General features: G+C 41.1%; 1 protein-coding gene across 2 annotated transcripts in view; it reads right to left on the bottom strand.

Moving 5' to 3' along the window:
• Nucleotides 1–673: 673 nt before the first annotated feature.
• Gpc4 (glypican 4) overlaps nt 674–15,603 on the bottom strand; it is a 113,917-nt gene continuing 98,987 nt past the window's right edge. The window contains exons 4-9 of one of the 2 annotated variants that reach the window (XM_011250978.3): nt 12,525–12,690; nt 6,568–6,698; nt 6,327–6,473; nt 4,113–4,249; nt 3,484–3,659; nt 674–3,393 (exon numbers count right to left, since the gene is read on the bottom strand). In XM_011250978.3, the coding sequence (XP_011249280.1) occupies nt 3,188–3,393; nt 3,484–3,659; nt 4,113–4,249; nt 6,327–6,473; nt 6,568–6,698; nt 12,525–12,690 (963 nt within the window). In that variant the 3' untranslated portion in view covers nt 674–3,187. The remainder of the gene's footprint in view (nt 3,394–3,483; nt 3,660–4,112; nt 4,250–6,326; nt 6,474–6,567; nt 6,699–12,524; nt 12,691–15,603) is intronic. The other variant, NM_008150.2, reaches the window with a different exon arrangement.

The following is a 15,603-nucleotide window of genomic DNA, read 5'->3' on the forward strand; positions in this document are numbered from 1 at the left end:
AAACATATTCTTTCAACACAAAACGGGAAGTACAACTATGTTTTGCACCATCTACTTATTTTATTGTTGGTTCTATTATCTCAAGTGACAATTTATATTTCGTGTAAATCCTTTGGTTTTTAAATAGTCTAATTCAAGCTTAAAGGTGCAAATCACTTCTTCGCACTTCTTTCACTTTTATCCAAATAATAGGTGCTCACTCCTTTACCAACACAAGTTGAACTATGAACCTTTTTCTGTTTTGCCTTACATTCCCCTCCTGGCAATCTCTTCTATGATGTTTGTCTTAAATGCAGAGTATGTGAAGTGTTTGAAAGCAAAGTACTTCATAAATAACTTGGTAAAACTCAGACCCTTCACATGCAGCTAACTTTGTGGAAGTCAGGCCCCACTCCTAAGGCTTTTCTTCTGCCTCCTGCTCTAAACTCTAAAGGCTTTCAAATATTCAACTTGCCTTTCTTCTCTATTGAGGGGAGGGGTAGTATGTGTGTGTGGGGGGGGGAGGGTAAGCCTGCCAGCTGGTGAGAAGCCAAAAGTTGTCCAGTCAGACCTGAATGGAAAAATCTATGATTTGTTTATTTCATAGTTCAAGTTCAAAAGCAAAAGACAATTTAAATAATAAAAGGGCAACAGAGGGAAAAAAATGCAAAGAAAGAAAACAAATCAGCGAGCGTCCAGAGAAACCTTCAAGAATATTTAATTCGGAAAATGTTATTAGTTTGGAGGACTTGACTGAAAGAAAACAGCTGGGCAGAGTTCAAGGTTTTAAATTAAAAACAATCTAACAAGGTCTACAGGGACAACTCTTTGAGCCATATTTTGGAGACCAGATTCGTTTCTACCAAGTAAAAGTAATAGCAGTCTAAGCTAAAAAGGAAATTCCTCACAACTGAGGTACTTTCTAACTATCAGCACATTTTCCAAGTTCTCTCAAGGCAGCCCAGCTATTTACAATCTAGTTTCCCTCTTATATAAATGGAGTTATGTTCTCTGTGATTTGCTTTAAGAAAAAAAAAACAAACACTTATACACACCAGCTAGAATATGCCTATTTTATTAACATCGTGCTTTAATAAATAACTGGCTACTTCTAATAAAATTAAGCCTCTGTTTACAACAGCCCCCAATATTTTATTTTGACCATTCTTCAGAATTTGGTGTAAAAAGTTGAGTGAAATGTAGACCCTGAGCTATCAAGTAATTGTGTTTCAATATAAAAATAGAGATTTCCTCTTACAGCTGAAGATTGAATAGTAACATGAAACCGCCTCTTTGTGGGCTTTCAGTTCAGTAGAATTCTGGGATCTAAATGACTTTTAGAGCAGGAAGAGACTTGCATGATTGTAGTCTTTCTGAAGACCTGAGAACTCATTTTGAAATGATCTGCTATGTTTTCCAGATTTTCTGACTGGTTATTTGTACACAAGGAAAGGGCTTCCAAGGGGACAAGGCAGTGGACAGTCTTTGGCCTGGGACAACTTCGCCACTCCATCCATGTGGCTAAGAGTCACTGAGAAGATGTGCTCTTCCCAGTTTTACTTATTCTCATCTCTCCCACAAAAGATAAGATGCAGGAGCTCAGCACTCAGCTCTCTTCCCTGTGGGCTCCTTGCCTGGGATATGTAGCAAATGGATGCAGACCACTCTAAGTCCTTCATTTAACTGATCAAAAGGAGCAGGCAAAAAAAAACAAAAATCAAAGTAGATAGCCTTATACTATTTTAAAAACTGGAATATAAAACAAACAAACATACCCCCCCCCAAAAAAAAACCCTGCAAATATGTACACACTAGACAAAAACTGCTCAAAAGAGTGTTAACAGCTATTCACGGAGCCCAGACAGCTCCCTTTTATGGCACTCTGCCCAGAGTGGTCAGAAGGTCAGAAATCTGCATCACTCTAACACAGGGGAACAAATGAGATCGCTGGTCACTTGCTACTGCCATCGGGATAAAAAAAAAAAAAACAGAAAGTGTCAGCACTAAAACAAAAAATTGGTACACTGTGACTTCCTAACTTATCTGGTGTTTAATAAACATCCCCAAGCCTACGTGTCCATGGGTTAAGTGGGACGTCCTGAGTGCCGTTCTTCTTTCAAGGGAGACTACATCAAGAATCTTTACTTTGCTGGATGGGGTCCACTTTAAGTTTGGGTGGGTTCAAGAAATCAAGTTACATGTGATTCAACTCAATAAAAAAAAAAGGGGTGATCTGCAGTCTCTTCCAATCTCCAACTATGAATGAAGTCTCATTCTGTTCTTGTCCTGGTGTTTGAACACAGTCTGGCAATTGGCTCAGAACCCTGCTTGTGCCTTCACATTCTGTCCTAACTTAATATAAATGAAAGAAAGAAAGAAAGAAAGAAAGAAAGAAAGAAAGAGAGAGAGAGAGAGAGAGAGAGAGAGAGAGAGAGAGAGAGAGAGAAAGGAAGGAAGGAAGGAAGGAAGGAAGGAAGAAAGAAACAAAAAAAGCAAAAAGAAAGGGAAGAAAGGAAAGGAAGGAAGGAAGGAAGGAAGGAAGGAAGGAAAGAAAGAAAGAAAGAAAGAAAGAAAGAAAGAAAGAAAGAAAGAAAGAAAGAAAGAAAGAAAGAAAGAAAGAAAGAAAGGAAGAAAACCCAAAGTCAACTCCACTTCTCTCCCAATAAGGCAGCTAAAATAACAGGGATAAATGGAAATTTTCCAGCTTGTTTGGGCTTTTTCTTTTAATAAGATAACATGATAAATAAACCTGCTTCTGTACAGCTATTTAATATTTCAGAAATACGTACATGTTACATGCCAAGAAAGGACCCTGGTTTTCTTGTGAGAAACAAGGTGAGACCATAATTGGAAAAGAAAAACCCCACAAATAAAATGAGAGAAGCCAACAAAGAAAACAAGATCACCAATGCACAACTAACTACAGTTCTGTACCTACACTGCTAGCCACGCAGAACACGAGTCTCAAAGGAGGGGGGAGGTGAGGGGGAGGAACAAACTTAAAGGCAGGAGGCCCCGCTGTCCCCTCAAACTGAATGAGCAAAACAAAGTCAACATTGCTTAAACCAGTGGCCACACAGTAAAAACTGTACATTGTTGTCCATTCATTTAAAAAGCAAAGTCACTAGGATGGTTAAAAAAAAAAAAAGTGAGAACTTGGTGCCTTTGAACTTTCTGATGATGAACGCTTTTACTCAGAGTTTGACAATTATCTCCACTCTCCCTGCACAGCGAGAAACAGGATGCAGAGAGCAGCGAGGAGGTAGGGCTTTGCCTCTGCATGGGCACCACCGGCACTGTCAGCTTTCTCGTTGGCACTCTTCCCAGAATGGTCAGTGGCGTTGTACTCGAACTCCGAAGGGCACTGCTGATATTCACATCCGCTTCCACTTCCCTCTCCACTACTCTCATCACCTACATCGAAAAGAGAACAGGAAGTCCATCGCACATATTCTCACCAACTCAGAGAACAAACCCCCGCACTTGAAAGTCACCAACGCTTACTGATGTCAAAGAAGTCCACGTCATTTCCATTGTAAGCATTCTTCATTTTACTGGTCATAACCCGAAGGGCCATGATCTGACGAAGGATCAGTATGTCTGGCTTGCTGGTGTCAACCTGGACTTCTGGGTTGTTGCCCTGGTTGGCCAATCCATTTCCTGTCACTGCAAACAGGTACCTGAAAGGAAGAAATGGTCCTGTTGACACGATCACTTAGCTTGAAGACTTTACTCAATTTTAGAATCTCCACTGAGCATGGTGGAACGGAAGTTCTTCCATCTATAATCAACTATAATTACTCATTATCCTGGGAATGTGTACTTTCTGTGATCTGCCTGTGATCTTTTTGAAAGTGATTCCCTTTTTTGTGGCAATTATTCTGTCAAAGAAAAACACCCTCTCAAATGGGTGCTTATCTCACAGAGTGTGCCAGGATGGACACATAGAATCAAGAAAGAGAATGTGACCTTTTGAGGAGTGGTGCTGTATAAAGCCAGACCCCAGACCCCTGATCCAAGGGCCACAGGCACTAAATATTTTTTAATAGTCCTTAATACTGGAATATAACTACTGCCAAGCCCAGTCCTTTGTAAGTATCTGGGTGCCTCGGGGGGGGGGGGGTGCGGCTCACCTGCTTTTGCCTTTGCCATTCCAGCAGTCATCCTCATTTTCATTTCCTGCTGCCATCCTCTCATCATTGCAAACGGTGCTTGGGAGAGAGGACCAGAACTTCTTAGCTTGTTTCAGTTTCTCCTTGACATCAGTAACCTAAGGGAAAGAAAGAAGAAAAAGGTCCGTCCATGTATGAATGTGAAACTACCATGTATGATCCCAGCAGACAGGAGGCTAAGGCAGGAGGAAGGTTTCAAGTTTGAGGTCAGCAGTGGCTGATCTACACTGAGTTCCAAATCAGCCTGGGACACAAAGCAAAACCCCATTCCATTTTGTCAGAGGTATAGCCAGTGACAAGCTGCCTATGATTCTGTAAATCGCCTCTCACCTTTGCTTCTTTAATTAATCCTATTAAACTCATTGAGACACACACACACACACACGTAAAATACAAGTAGTAAGGGGACTAACTTGGAAGACAACAAAAAAGGATAATAGGGATACATAGCATCAAAACACATTATATATATATTTAAACCATACAATGGGGCTAGAGAGATGATTCGGTGCTTAAGAGTTCTTGGTGGTCTTGCGGAGGATCTGGGTTTATCCCTAGTACCCACTTGATAGCTCACAACAACTGCCTGTAACTTCAGTTTCAGAGGACCTGATGCCCTCTTGTGCCCTTTCACTTACCCTTACACAGGTCGTACACACACATACATACAAGCAAAACACTTATATATATGAAATAATAATAAAAACCACAAGCAGGCAAATAATGTTGCTAACATATAGCCATCTCAAACAACCAAGCCAAATCCGAACTACTTATAGATATACCTTTTTGATCATTTCTAAGTATCTGTGGATTATATGCAACTCGCTGTTTCAAGAACGGGCTGAAGAAAAATATACAGGTTTTACGCTTAGAAATAAATAATCTCTCAAAGGAATTAATAGCTCAAATGCAAACTTTAAAGGAGCTATCTGGATCCGTTCTCTACCTCCTCATGTACTTGCCATCTGAGGTGTACCCAGCCCTATACTCTGCAAACACAATCTTTCACTCCAGGATTTTACAGTCTGAACCAAGCATCCACATCACACAGGAAAACTTTACTGACATTATTTGTCCTCCTTTCACATCAGTGTCCTGTCAGGCTTCCTGCTCTATGGTCCTTACTATTACTATACTAGTATTCCCAGGTTACCATAGCATGCTGCCATATATGTAATCTTGTTCATTTGTGGTGTGTCACTTCACTGATAGCCACAAGTCACTTTTAGACTTTGGAGGAACCTAGCATTTTCTCGCAAGTACCAGATTCCTTAACGAAAACAAGCTGTTATTTGTTTTCCTGCCATCTGTGCATTTGGGGATTGTGAGTTGGTATTTAAAAGTATCTATATTCCTATCATAATATTATCTCCTTTCACCTTATACCACGTGGCTCTCTGCCCTCAAATCACTTTAACTTTAAAATCCAATACACTAAAATGTATCACCAAAGTTTTTGAAATATTTAAAATACAATGAAGATGGACTGAATTAAGATTGTTTTTCACTATGAGGACATTTACTTGGAAAAGGTGATTAGGAAACAGTAGCCAATGGTAAAGATATCTTTTTTTACCCAGAGGTAGTTGTTCATTTGCTTTCTATGTACAAGGTGAATGGTGATCACGTCTGGACATTTTGTGTATAGCACAAAAAATGCAAATAGTATGGGGATATCTTAAATTGACATTATTGGTTTTATTGGCCAAAAAAGTAAATCCATGCATGACCATAAGAAGTTAGTGTTATCCTATGAAATCAATTCAGGGTTTTAAGTTGTTTAGTCCTAGGCTATTTTGGCACCTATTGAACAGCTTAGACTCTCCCTTTGTTGAGGTCTTTTGATACCAAGGCCCTGTCTTATTGCTCTGAGCTTCCCCTGGGGCATAACCTAATGGCAGGTATATAACAGATGCTAAGTAAACACACAGTGACATTAAAGGGAAGTCGGAAGATGAAACGTGTTACAGCCCATTTCCTTGATGATACAGGAACTTTCTGAGACAGAAAACGAGGTACATTCACTGCCACCCACACATAACTAAATTAAAAAGCCGGAATATAAAAGACTCAAGACTCATGCGTCCATGCTTTCCAAGGAAAAGTTCATTTTGAAGCAAATGTTTGCAGTTCCTTGCCATTAAACACACCCATCCCTGCTAAAGAGCTCACCAGTCGGTCCAAACTAGTGCCAGCTGCCGTGGTTGGGCGTTGCTCTGGATGATAAGGTCTGAATCGAGCACTGAAGGCACTTTCAGAGATGGAGCGAGAAATTCGTCCAGCTGGGAGAGGCTTCGGAGGGCCACAGCCTTGGAAAACCTGCATTGGAAGTGAGTGAGTTTTTATTAGGGACTTTACAGGACAAGACAGTGGGCATCTCTAGCCATCCTGCCCAGTGTCCTGCCTTCAATACCTTCTGAGACACTTGAACACTATTATCCTGCATATTCATGATAGCATCAGAAATCTTCACATCGATGGGATCCATAACGGACTCAATGTTGAAAGGACCCTCCAGCCTCTCTGCCACCATCAGCATAGCATCTAACAAGGTTTAGAGAAAAACACAGACAGCATATCATTAGTGCAGACCTGAGTATCAGTCTTGGTTATTTAACAGCCTTTTTTTTCAATTTATTCATATTTTCTAGTCATTTCCATGAGTTCAAATTGTATCTATACATTATGCATCAGTAGTATACAAAAGTGTGAAAGGGACAGATGAATTTTCTGTTCTGTGGTAATTCAATCAGGAATCGTCTATCATTGAGATTGTTCAGTCCTTGGAGTGTGTCAGCCAGCATTCAGCTGCCAACCGTGAAGCTGGGGGCAGAGTACCAGGCCTGTTCTCCCAGACACTTCCTTGGGATCTTTTCCTTTCAGGTTCCATTTACGAGACTTGAAAACATAAATCAGTTACAATCCTGGCACACCAATTCTTTTCTTTCATTTCATTTAGACATTTCAGATCCCTGTGTGCACAGTTGGATAATAGAAATGAAAGTGTTCAGGGGATTCTAAAGACTTCAAATAATGAAACTTTGAGGCTTGCAATTTGAGGGCTAAGATAAGCTCATTTGCCAATGTGAGAGCCTCAAGTGATTTAGTAGTAAAACACAAAACGCCTTTTTGTAGTCCGGTGAAACCATGAGACAACATGCACTGCACAAACATTGTCCATTTGTGGTGTGTCACTTCACTGATACCTGCAAGTCGCTTTTAGACTTTGGAGGAACCTGGCATTTTCTCGCAAGTACTGGATTCCTTAAAGAAAACAAGCGGTTATTTGTTTTCCTGCCATCTGTGCATTTGGGGATTGTGAGTTGGTATTTTTACCTGATACTTGTACAAAAGTAGAACTCTTGGGAATGAAAATCCATCCCCACACCCAAGGAGAAAAAGGACGTATAATTATTAAACAGTAAACTAAAAAATATTTTTACCATTATTATTTTTAAGTTTTATTTATTTATATTATGTATATGAGTGTGCCATCTGCTTGTACACCTGCATACCAGAAGAGGGCATCGGATCCCATGACAGATGGTTGTGAGCCACCATGTGGTTGCTGGGAATTGAACTCAGGACCTCTGGAAGAGCAGTCAGTGTTCTTATCTGCTAAGCCATCTCTCCAGCTTCCTTTTATTATTATTAATTTGTGTGTGTGTGTGTGTGTGTGTGTGTGTGTGTGTGTGTGTGTATGTGTGTGTGTGTGTTGTCTGTCTGTCTGTGGATGTATACAAATGAAGAGTGGGTGCCTATGGAGCCACAGTCGTCTGATCCCCTGAACTTGGACTTAGAGACACCTGATGGACCTCTGGAAGAGCAATTAAGTGCTCTTAAAAGCTGAGCCCAACTGGTAACTTAAATGGGGTTTTCTCTTTTATACTTTCAGTACCAATGAATGACAAGCAAAAGGAGTTAGATCCCCATTGTCTACTCCTCTAGGCACCTCAATGTCAAGACCCAGAAAGAAGTATTCTTTTCCGGAAGGCTGGGTGTCCCTCTAGGCTGCTACCCCAGCCTCTACCTAATTTTCTAGTGTGTGTGTGTGTGTGGGGGGGAAGCTTTAACTATCAAAATGTAAACGAAATCGAAGTTGGTTATCAACCTTTTGTCTTCAGCCTACCACAAATGCTACACAACATTTTAAAGTGTGAGGTCATTTCTCTAAACTACAGTTCCAAAGTCACCAACAATGAACAGATTTCTGTGACGTGCAGTATTTTAAAGTAACAGCAAATGAAGTTTCAGACTGCATTGTGGTAAGCACCAATAAAGTGATGCCTCTAACCTTTAAAGAAAGGCTGACAGCATGAATATGCCATTATACTAGAGGAGAGAGGAAAAATGCTTTGGATGTGCTAGCGAAAAGGCGACTTTTGCAAACAAGTGGAGCACAACGTAAATATGTTCATCACTGTCAAAGTGTCAGGACCGCCACATACAGAAAGCACATTCCTTCGCAAGCTGAGAAATATTGCTGGCTCCAAATAAAAATATTATGAATAGATAATAAACATCTAAAATCAGAGGCTTAAATGGGGGGGTATGCATTTTGTACCTACTTATTCTCCTCGTGGTGAGGAAAGGCCAGATTGATCGCTAATGTGCTTGTGAAAGACTGAATAGAAACATAAACCCTAATTCTTCTGGCTGTTTGGCGTCTTTGTAAACTTAGAGCTGCTGGCCATAGATAAGGACCTGGGAATGGAGAGGGAAACCAGGCCTTTGTTGGGGCTGGTACCATGGTGTTGCTTGTTGCCCAGCTGAAGAATGCCAGTGACGATGTATTCTGCCGATGGCTCACAGCCCACAGCGAAAGCTGCCTCTAACCCTACAGGAAGTTATGTCTGGCCATCTATTGACCAGTAGCTGCCACCAATCCCCCGCCCCCTAAAAATTACCAAGAAGAATCTAAAGATGGCTGCTCTGGTGTTTTATTTTCTTTCTGGTTGATAGAGGAAACAATTTTCATATGCATGTGATATTATACTTGCTACTGTCTCCTGCCAAGAACTGGCTAGTGTCCTTGTCAGCAATTCCAATACTAAAGTCCCATTGGCAGCAAACAACATATGACATTAATAGGGTTGGCTCTGAGTCAAATGAGTGTTAACGGAGGCACAGTATGTGACAGACAAGTTGAACCTAAGAATAATTTATGATTCTCTGAAAACAAACTTCTTTTGGGGTAATCAAAGGGCCAGCATTTGGTTTACTTTGCAAATTGAAGGCTTTGTATCAGCCTGCTACAAAGGCAAGTTTTCAAAGGTGTTTCCTATATTTGGACCCATCCTGTTGAAGACTGGCAAGACTTAGCACTTAGAACTTGTGGTGATAGGCAGATGTGGATACAGGGAGAGCCCAGCAGCAAGGCTGACTTGGAAAAGTCCCTACTTGGTTTCAGAAAGAGTCAAGTCTGGTCCAACCACAGAGCAGCTCAAGGCACTGGTCTAAATGGCCCCTTCCCAACTCACCCAGAAGAGCATCCCTGTCTTGGGAATCAGCAGGAGTGGGAGGGGACAAGTGAGATTAATTAGGATGAGTATGATCAAATACATTATATGCATATATGAAAATGTCATATGAAACCCATTATTATGTATAATTAATGCATACTCATAAAAAACAATGTTGAAAAAAAGTATTCCCTTCTCACTAGGGAAAGTGACTCCTTTTTCATTTTGTCTCCAATAAAGAATGAGAGACCTACATCTTCAGCCTCCCAACCTGACTGAAGAGCTGAATGCAGTTTCCCAACTTAACCGCAAGATGCGATTAAAAAAAAAAATCTTTCACTATGCAGTAACTGTGCAGTCATTTAAACAAAGAAAAATGAGAGAGAGAGAGGGAGGGAGAGAGAGAGAGAGAGAGAGAGGAGAGAGAGAGAGAGAGAGAGAGAGAGAGAGAGAGAGAGAGAGAGAGAGAAATGAACATTTACAGCAGAGGCGTGTAATTGGGACGGAATTGTATGACCATGAAGGAGATTAATTAAACCCTTGTGAAAAACCCATGAAAAAGAACAGGAGATAAACATGTCTATTATTATGCCTGGCCTTTTAAATCAGCTTATTAGAAATAAAGAGTAGTGTGTCCATTAAAAATATTTACATACAATTGCATACTACACTACTCCAAAACAGTATCATTTAAAATAGCTGCAGAAAATCAATTCCAAAACCCCATCCATTTCCACTTGGGTTTAATTTTGTTTCTTCACAGATAGCACATGCAATTTAAAAAAAATACACTCCAAGAACAGCAGCAACAACTTAAGGCTGAAAACATTACTTAAGCCAGCCAGAGTATGTTTCTGATATGCTGCGGATCTGTAACATCTTAGAAGAGACATAGAGAAATTTGTAATTTATTTAATACAGAATGTGAGAAGGCCTTGGTAGTAGTCACTGGGCAGGATGAAATAACAGAGCACAGCAAATGCCCCTGTATTGTCCTCAAGGTGCCTAGGTAAGAAAGGAACCAAAGTTTAATCACTGTCACCACGGTTTTGTACTATATGCCAAAGATGCCCTTGTCCCAAAGAAAAGCCTACTATGTGCAGAAGTTAAATAAAAGCCCCACCATCTAAGAACTAAGTTTAACCAGCTGTGGTACAGTACACCTGCAATTCTAGTCATCTGGAGGCAGAGGCTAGAAGATGGTGAGTTGGAGGCCAGCCTGGGCTACATGGCAAGAAAGAAAGCAAAGCAAAGCAAACCAACCAACCCAACACAGAAATTTAAGAGGGAAAAATAAGTGAATTACAAATGTAACAACTGGCTATGTGGGCTATGTGGCCTAATGTGGGGGAGGTGCTTAGATGGGGACGCATCATAGTTTTTATTCCCATGGGAAATTTTGGCTTTCTCCCCTGGTTTCATTCTGTGTGTAAAAGCTTTTTTTCCCCCATGGTTTCCAGCTCTGAGCTATTTAGGCCACGATTGTGCTTAAGTGCTTAATATTTACATCTTTTCCCTCCAATGTCTGTGTTTAAGAATCGGTGGGAGCCAATTTATTGATGCACTTTCAAACAGACTTAATACGGCAAGTCACCCTCAGTCTAAAAAAAAAGGATTTTATTACAATTTTCTCTACCCCCAAAAAAGGGGAAAGAAAAGAAAAATTAGGCCCCCCCCCAAACAAACAAAATGAAACAAAATAAAGCAAATCCAAGGGAAAAAATGACATGCGTGCTCCATGATGTCAATGATTTAATAAAACCTTGCTTTCTATAAAGACTGCAATTCTGTAAATGTGATTAGGGAGTGAGAGAACGAATTGGTACATTCTCAGCATGTGAATGATGTTCCATCAGCGCTAGGCTTTATACATTTCAGTGTTGGCCTTGGAGGTTGCAGGACTGATGCACACGTTGGGCAATAAAGTAGATGATTGCTTGCGTTTTCCCAGAAATCCTAATTGCCCTTCTCAGAACCTAGCTAGCTTGCTTAGAGTATGGTCCGGGTTCTAGTAATGTTTTCATAAGTGGCAGAAACACTCAACAGTTCTACTTTCCAAATCATCAGAGAAAAACTCTGTCCACTCACATAAGAGGAGTCGACCATGGCTAAATCCCCTACAAAAACAAATCCAGTAATTTTCCACATCAGAGTTCTAATCTGATGATCCAATGCATATCTGGTCAGTCTCCCAAAGATGTGGTTGCAATATAAAAAAAATATATGAGAGACAGACAGACAGATACAGACAGACAGACAAAGGCAGACAGGCAGGCAGAGACAGGTTGTTGTTACATCAACCTTACATATCAAATAAAAAAAGAACTCCTTCAGGTTCCCCACAAATGCTACTTTCACCCTTATCTTTGTGAGACAGGGTCTTTCTCACTGTCCTGGAGGCACTGTTCTAAGGCTGGGCTGACTGTCTCTACCAACCAAATCCTGGGATTACACATATACCACCATACCTAGCTTTGTTTCTGGTTCTTGGGATCAAACATAGACCCTTATTCTTGCAAAACAAGCGCTTTGCCCACTGAGCCACCTGCCCAGCCCAAGAGAGACTCTTCAAAGCTACTTTCCTGGCTCTGTGAAGACTGTACATCAGAGGGAACATGAAGAAAGAAAGACCTAGGATGAGGACTAAACCTGAGTTTCTCAGAAAATATCAAAAAGGTACCTCTGCAACATTAAAAGTTGGTGTATCTAACTGTCTTCTGAAAGAGGACACTGACTTGAAGTACTGATTTTACTAACCTCAAAGTACTTAGTGTAGCAGAGCCAAGAGTCTGGAGAACGTCTAACACTAACATGAATTGAAAATTTCATACCTGGCAATGACAACAGTCCTTGTGGCCAGAAGTGGAGTCATCTCTAGTAAAACACAGAACATCAATCACTTGCTTACCTATGAAATTGTTCCACTCAAAATCAAGGTCTCCTTGGTTGGCCAAACAGCCTCGCATGATGTTTGAGCAATAGTTGTAACAGGGCTTCACAGTCACCAGGCCCCGGCAGTGGGAGCAGTAGATCATCTTCAGCAGTGCATGGGTGCACTGAGCTGTGGGGTTCACCTAATGGGTGACAGGGAAAAAAACAAGAAAATCATGTTTGAATTTAAATAGACACAACTGACACTGGAGCATCAACCATGAACTTAAGGATGGATGAGCAGATGCTGTTCCCAATTAGGAAGCTTGCCTCCAATGGAAATCAACTAAGAGTCAGATCAGACAAGTAGAAGAAGACAGATGCTGGAAAGCTAGAGTTAATGTTGGGGTGAGTATCACATGAGGTTTGTTTTTCTTCATTCATTTGCTATTTCTAGTGCAGCTGGAACTCAAGACCCTGTGCATGGCCTGCTACAACCACTACTTTCTTCAATGTCAGGCTACAACATTGGTACAACTTCTGAAATACTGATTCTAAGACTGCCCTTTCTTCTATTTTTGGTTGTGAGCCTAGCCTTTAATGAGTCATCTCTCTAGACCGTATGAAGCCCAAGAAGAAGGAAGATCAACGTGTGGAGGCTTCAGTGCTTCTTAGAAGGGAGAAAAAATATAGGAGGAAATATGGAGGCAAAGTGTGGAGCAGAGACTAAAGGAAAGATCATCCAGAGACTGCCCCACCTGGGGATCAATCCCATATACAGTCACCAAACCCAGACACTATTGTGGATGCCAAAATGCATGCTGACTGGAGTCTGATATGGTTCTATCTCATAGATAGAGGCTCTCCCAGAGCCTGACAAATATAGAGGCAGATGCTCACAGCCAACCATTGGACTGAGCTCAGGGTCCCTGATGGAGGAGTTGGAGAAGGAACTGAAGGAGCTAATGGTGTTTGCAGTTCCATGGAGGGACCAAAAGTATCAACAGACCAGATTCCCTGGAGCTCCCGGGGACTGGACCACCAACCAAAGAGTACAGATGGAGCAACCCATGGCGCTGGCCACATATGTGGAAGAGGATGGCCTTGTTGGATATCAGTGGGAGGAGAGGACCTTGGGCCTGAGGGTGTTTGATTCCTCCAGTGTAGGGGAATGCCAGGGCAAGAAAAGTGTGTGTGTGGCCAGAATTTAGAAGGTCTTGGACACTGAACAGAAACTGGAAGACCCTACAGATGAATGTCTGCTAAGGAGTCAAATAGCAATGATAAAAATACTACTCAAGTCAGACAAGGATAGCCCTCCTCTGCAGAGCAATGGCATTTACTGTCATCTTTCTAGATGTGGAGGATAAAATTATTTGGGATCATGAAAAAGCCAATTCCATCCTGTCATTCATTTCCATCAATAGGCAGAAAGGATCACAGCTAAGAATCAAGTGCCATCAGCTAACTAAAAGTTCCTGGCTTACTCTCTCTGCCCTCTTCTCTTTTGGAGCCTTTATCAGAGGATTAGTGCACTCTTCACTATCATCATCAACTAGTTCTTCAGACAAAGACTTTTAGAAGTTGATACTATCACAGGGAGCAAATCCATCCCAGAGATGCTCTCACTGTGATGCTGGGTGGCCGGCCATGCATGTCACCTGCTCTGGTATGTTACTTTGGCTATCACTTAATCAACAGCGCCCTGAGTAACAGGAACAGAGATTAATATTGTCAGTCTCCTATCTGGTAAGTACACACACACACACACACACACACACACATTCTTCTCTGGCTTATTTCCCCCAAAGAAGTCTAGCATAAAAGGGGGAAAGCATACAACATAATGGTAATTGTATACACTAAACTCAACATTCTCTATGAAGAGTTAGAATTTTTCCACAGTTTTAACCAGTCCCAAATGTTTTCCTAAACACTAAATTAGTCCCTTTAACTGTGTATTAATGTACAGTAAAATTCTGGCTAACCAATTTCCTTGAGGATTGGCCTCTCTGTATAACTAGATTTCCTGGATAGCGGAAAGTTCATTCCTTTGAAGTCACACATTGTTAGGATTTTGATGCTCATTCACCTCTCGTTTTCCAGATGAACAAGCGGGCCTCAAGAAGGAAGGGTGCCCAAGTCATAGGATCTGCACCGGAAGGGGCCTCAACTATCACCAGTAGTGTTGCTCTCACATTGTAGAGATAAGCAAACTCAAGCCAAAGAGATGAAACAACCTGCTGACAGTCACCCTCCCACGTTTGATTCCAGTATCACACCTTATCAAACACTGTGTCACAAAGTTTCCCCAAATGGGTCACATTTTCCGGTCATCCTAAACAGCAGATAGGAACCTCTATTCTTAGGCAGTGCTTATTTTTCTCTTTTATTTTTAGTCCCAGTCCACATTAGAGAGACTGCTAAATGGCTGGATCTTAGAGATGTAAAGGTTATGTAAATGACTTATAAAAAAACCCACAACACAACACAGCTGGATGTGTTAGAGCATACTTCTAATCCTAGACATGGGAGATGGAGGCAAAAATACAGCAAGGAAGAGTCAGTCTGGTTTAAATAGTGACACCCTGCTTAAAAGATAATAGTAATAAGCGAAGAGATAGAAAGCAGCAGAGGGATAGGAGGAGGAACAGGGAAGAGGAACAGGAGAATTATGGAACAGTACTTGGCATGTTGAATATTACTATTAAGAGCCAGCAGTATCTTGGTGGATTAAATGCCCTAAAGTGTCAACAAGTAGATGTCAAGCATTTCACACGTGCCTGGGTTTATTATTGATATCAAGAGAGGTGATATTTCTACATTAGAATATGAAACCTGTTCTATAGAACATAAATAAATCCCAAGGTAGAACAGACCCTTTCAGGAAGTAAACAAAGATGTTCAAGTTGCGATAATTAGATTCGAGAAGCATTTTCTGAAGCCCTTGTTCTACTACTTATTTTTCATGGAGTCAGGGAGCTAACTCTAAGAAGCAACACACTGCATCCTAAGTTTAACTGCAAGTCAAACCATGAATACAGTAGACCCCGTGATGCCTGCCCCTAAATTAATCTGATGGAGTCTTCAGTTTAAAGTCAGAGACCAAATGAAAT

Source organism: Mus musculus, chromosome X (assembly GCF_000001635.26).
Source record: "Mus musculus strain C57BL/6J chromosome X, GRCm38.p6 C57BL/6J".
NCBI lineage: Eukaryota > Metazoa > Chordata > Mammalia > Rodentia > Muridae > Mus > Mus musculus.